We start from the raw sequence: 4,218 nt of genomic DNA, 5'->3' as shown, positions 1-4,218 counted from the left end.
GTGTGTGTGTGTGTGTGTGTGTGTGTGTGTGTGTGTGTGTGTGTGTGTGTGTAATTTACTGACCTGTGTATGAAAGCAGAAACTCTGTCCCACTTGTCGCTCCGCTTCGTGCGCCGGCGGATGAATGGTGTGGAGCCTGACTGAAATCAGGCGCTCTGATTGGCTGAGAGTTCCGGTGCCCCGCCCCCTTATTGTGACGTGTATGAAAGAGAAAAACGATAATAAACAAAGTGAAGTTTAGGGAAGAGGAAACAAACAGGTAGAAACACGGAGGTCGGTGGAGGAGCAGCGACTCTTTGAGCCTGATCAGGCCGGACTGAGAACGTCCTTCTGCGGGGGAGCGGCATGAGGAGGCCCGGGCCGCGGGGCTCATGGCCGCGGTGATCTGTGATGGAGCCGGGCGGGACGTCGCAGCGCAGCGGCCGGTCCGCAGAGTCCTGCTGGAGGGGTCACATCGTCCAGCAGCTAAAACACCGAGACCGGAGCCAGAATGCCATGTTTCAGGACCTGATCCGGTTCTGTACGAACTTTTGTTTTTGTTTTATTTGTTTTAAAAGTCCGAAATCAGTTTCCGCCAAACTCCATTCAGAAATCTGCAGATTTAACAACAAACTGTTCTGGAGGCTGGTAGAACCTCCAGAGCTTTAATTTGAAAACACTTTGGTTCTGAAGACACCTCACATTCACCAGCTGCATGTCTGAGCTCCAGAACCGAACCGAACCGCTCAGAGCATTTATTTGGTCAACATGTGGGTCAAGAAGTGGTTGACAGAGTAAAACAACAGGTTGGTGCACTTCCTGTAAAGTGACTCATGTGTGACAGATAATCTGCTGCTGGTTCATCATCTGTGTACCGAACCGAGCCGAACCGGCTGCCTGCAAGACTTCTGGACACCAGCAGGTTCTGAACATATTTATGTGTAGGAGAAAGTGTTTGTCTGAGAAATGTGAAGAATTCTAAATGGAGTTTGGTGTGAGTGTGATTTATTCAAACATTGAGTTAGCTGATATTTATATATTACATATTTCATTTATTTTATATAATTATAAAAGGTTAATGTGTTTATTACCTCTTAATAWAATTTATATCATATAATGTAATAGAATAATCACTAATAATAATAATTTCTTCATGTTATAATGTTATTGTTAATAGCTTTAAATCTTACTCGGCTGTTGTTGAAATCTAAAATAGTAAATGTGATTATGTGGTACAACTGCCTGCCGTACATGGTGCTAACTCTAACAGACCAACAGGCAGAGATGAGTGTGCACGTGACACTTTATTACAAACACTCACTCACTGCAGGCTGGTCCCATTCAGACCAGAACCAGAACCAGGTTTCTCCTCTGACTCGGTTCTGTGCTTTCAGACACTCAGCTGCTGGAGAAAACCAGTCTGACGAAAGGACTCCTGAGCAGGTAAGGCACCTGAACAGGTAAGGCACCTGAGCTGCAGCTGCAGGTGTTCGACGGAGACTCAGGGTGTGTTTGTTTTGTTTACCCAGACACCCCTGGGCTGCTGGTGGCTCCTCCCTCTCGTCTGTGCCGCAGCAGAACAGTCAGCTGAAGGAGACGACGGGAGAGGTGAGAACACCTGGATGAAGGTGAACCCTCAGGTGTGTTTTCGGTCGGTCCAACAGGAAGTGTGTTTGTGTGTCTGCAGCTGGCCTATCAGGTGGTGGAGCTGCAGCAGCAGATCAGGGACAAAGAATGTGTGGTGCAGGAGCAGCGCACCAGGTGAGACACACACCTGTACCTGAACCTGTCTGCTCACCTGGCCCACCTGAACTGCTTGTTGTGACACAGAAGCTGCTGCAGGTGGCAGGTTGTCACATTAATGACTTCACCTTAACATCTCGGCATATTGGAGACACTTTCTGAAATAACAGATTTTTGTCAAAAATTTCTGAATTTTAATTTTTTATTTAATCTAAAGTAGAAATTTAAAACTAATATTTTATTTTACTTTATTTTTAAACTCTTTTTTACACTTTCAAAACAGGCAGGGTGTGTTTGATGGTTCTGTTATCCTCCTGTGTGCCGGGTGGAGACAGAAACAGAACCTCTGGTTCTGGTTCTGGTGAACAGTTCCATCATGGTTACTGATGAAGATGATGGCAGTAACTCCTCTTCCTCTATGTTCCCAGGCTGCAGGAGGAGGAGTCTCGGCTGGCAGGTGTGTTTGATGCTCACCAGGCGCTGCAGGAGCGGGTGGAGCAGGTTCAGGTGGAGAACAGGACACTGAAGATGGAGTACGATGCTCTGTTGGAGCGTCAGAGGTGGGCGGAGTCTAGACTGAGGGAGGAAAAGGTACAAGAAGAACACCTGCTGGAGGACCTAATGTACCTGAAGAAGCAGGCCGCCTCCCGCATGAACACCCGCAACGAACGCCGCTCCAGGTGTCTGTTTACATCACACCTGTCTAACACACCTGTTTATATCACACCTGTCTAACACACCTGTTTACATCACACCTGTCTAACACACCTGTTTATATCACACCCGTCTGACACACCTGTTTACATCACACCTGTCTAACACACCTGTTTATATCACACCTGTCTAACACACCTGTTTAAATCACACCTGTTTACATCACACCTGTCTAACACACCTGTTTAAATCACACCTGTCTAACACACCTGTTTACATCACACCTGTCTAACACACCTGTTTATATCACACCTGTTTACATCACACCTGTCTAACACACCTGTTTATATCACACCTGTTTACATCACACCTGTTTATATCACACCTGTCTAACACACCTGTTTATATCACACCTGTCTAACACACCTGTCTAACACACCTGTTTATATCACACCTGTCTAACACACCTGTTTACATCACACCTGCCTAACATACCAGTTTATATACAGTAACACCTGTTTACATCACACCTGTCTAACACACCTGTTTACATCACACCTGTCTAACACACCTGTTTACATCACACCTGTTTATATCACACCTGTCTAACACATCTGTTTACATCACACCTGTCTAACATACCAGTTTATATACAGTAACACCTGTTTACATCACACCTGTCTAACACACCTGTCTAACACACCTGTTTATATCACATCACACCTGTCTAACACACCTGTTTATATCACACCTGTTTACATCACACCTGTCTAACACACCTGTTTATATCACACCTGTTTACATCACACCTGTCTAACACACCTGTTTACATCACACCTGTCTAACACACCTGTTTACATCACACCTGTCTAACATACCAGTTTATATACAGTAACACCTGTTTACATCACACCTGTCTAACACACCTGTTTATATCACACCTGTTTACATCACACCTGTCTAACACACCTGTTTACATCACACCTGTCTAACACACCTGTTTACATCACACCTGTTTATATCACACCTGTCTAACACACCTGTTTATTATCACACCTGTCTGACACACCTGTTTATTATCACACCTGTCTGACACACCTGTTTACATCACACCTGTCTGACACACCTGTTTGGGTCAGAGCTCGACAGGCGACGCTGCAGAAGGAGCTGCAGATGGCTGCCAGGTCAAAGGTCAGCTGTGACAGGTGAGTGTACCTGAGCTCAGACTTCAGGTAGAAGTTATTGAATTTGTTAGTTTTGTTACAAACTTTACCTGTTAAATGAGTTTCAGATGTTTTTGAGTCAGAATCTTTCAGCTGTTGATGATGAAGATGTTCAGGAGTCTTCATCACAGCTTCTTGTTTTCCAGTCCGTCCAGTGCTCCGTCCTCCAGGTCCTCGTCTCCAAAGACCCAGCACCGGGACGAGTCCAACAAACGAGTTCCAGCCCGTCTGTTCAGGTCAGTCCGCTCTGACCGGTTCTGACCGGTTCTGATTGGTTCTGATTGGTTCTGACAGGTTCTGATTGGTTCTGACAGGTTCTGACACAGGTTCTGACAGGTTCTGATTGGCTCTGACCGGTTCTGATTGGTTCTGACAGGTTCTGACACAGGTTCTGACAGGTTCTGATTGGTTCTGACAGGTTCTGACACAGGTTCTGACAGGTTCTGATTGGCTCTGACAGGTTCTGACCGGTTCTGACAGGTTCTGATTGGCTCTGACCGGTTCTGATTGGTTCTGACAGGTTCTGACCGGTTCTGACAGGTTCTGATTGGCTCTGACCGGTTCTGATTGGCTCTGACCCGTTCTGATTGGCTCTGACAGGTTCTGATTGGTTCTGATT

At 45.9% G+C, this 4,218-nt stretch overlaps 1 protein-coding gene and 1 long non-coding RNA gene across 8 annotated transcripts in view; one reads left to right on the top strand and one right to left on the bottom strand.

Annotated features, from left to right (window-relative positions):
• Positions 1-90: 90 nt before the first annotated feature.
• LOC106510803 (autophagy-related protein 16-2) overlaps positions 91-4,218 on the top strand; it is a gene marked incomplete in the record, with an annotated part of 16,823 nt that continues 12,695 nt past the window's right edge. Inside the window, 7 exon segments of the mRNA XM_013999523.1 lie at positions 91-520; positions 1,374-1,422; positions 1,509-1,587; positions 1,667-1,740; positions 2,151-2,402; positions 3,516-3,581; positions 3,746-3,839. Of these exon segments, the coding sequence (XP_013854977.1) occupies positions 391-520; positions 1,374-1,422; positions 1,509-1,587; positions 1,667-1,740; positions 2,151-2,402; positions 3,516-3,581; positions 3,746-3,839 (744 nt within the window).
• On the bottom strand, positions 2,372-3,502 carry LOC106510804 (uncharacterized). 7 transcript variants are annotated; one of them, XR_001309464.1, is made up of 4 exons: positions 3,128-3,502; positions 2,892-3,066; positions 2,478-2,843; positions 2,372-2,421 (listed from the first exon to the last, which is right to left on the bottom strand). It is a non-coding gene; the product is annotated as an uncharacterized LOC106510804 (long non-coding RNA). The 7 variants fall into 7 exon arrangements; XR_001309465.1 differs by having other exon boundaries at positions 2,411-2,843; positions 2,892-3,053; positions 3,100-3,502; XR_001309462.1 differs by having other exon boundaries at positions 2,411-2,843.

Source organism: Austrofundulus limnaeus, unplaced genomic scaffold (assembly GCF_001266775.1).
Source record: "Austrofundulus limnaeus strain Quisiro unplaced genomic scaffold, Austrofundulus_limnaeus-1.0 Scaffold2324, whole genome shotgun sequence".
Lineage (NCBI taxonomy): Eukaryota > Metazoa > Chordata > Actinopteri > Cyprinodontiformes > Rivulidae > Austrofundulus > Austrofundulus limnaeus.
The sequence above is the reverse complement of the archived record's forward strand: the minus strand, read 5'-3'. Positions and strand labels throughout refer to the sequence as shown.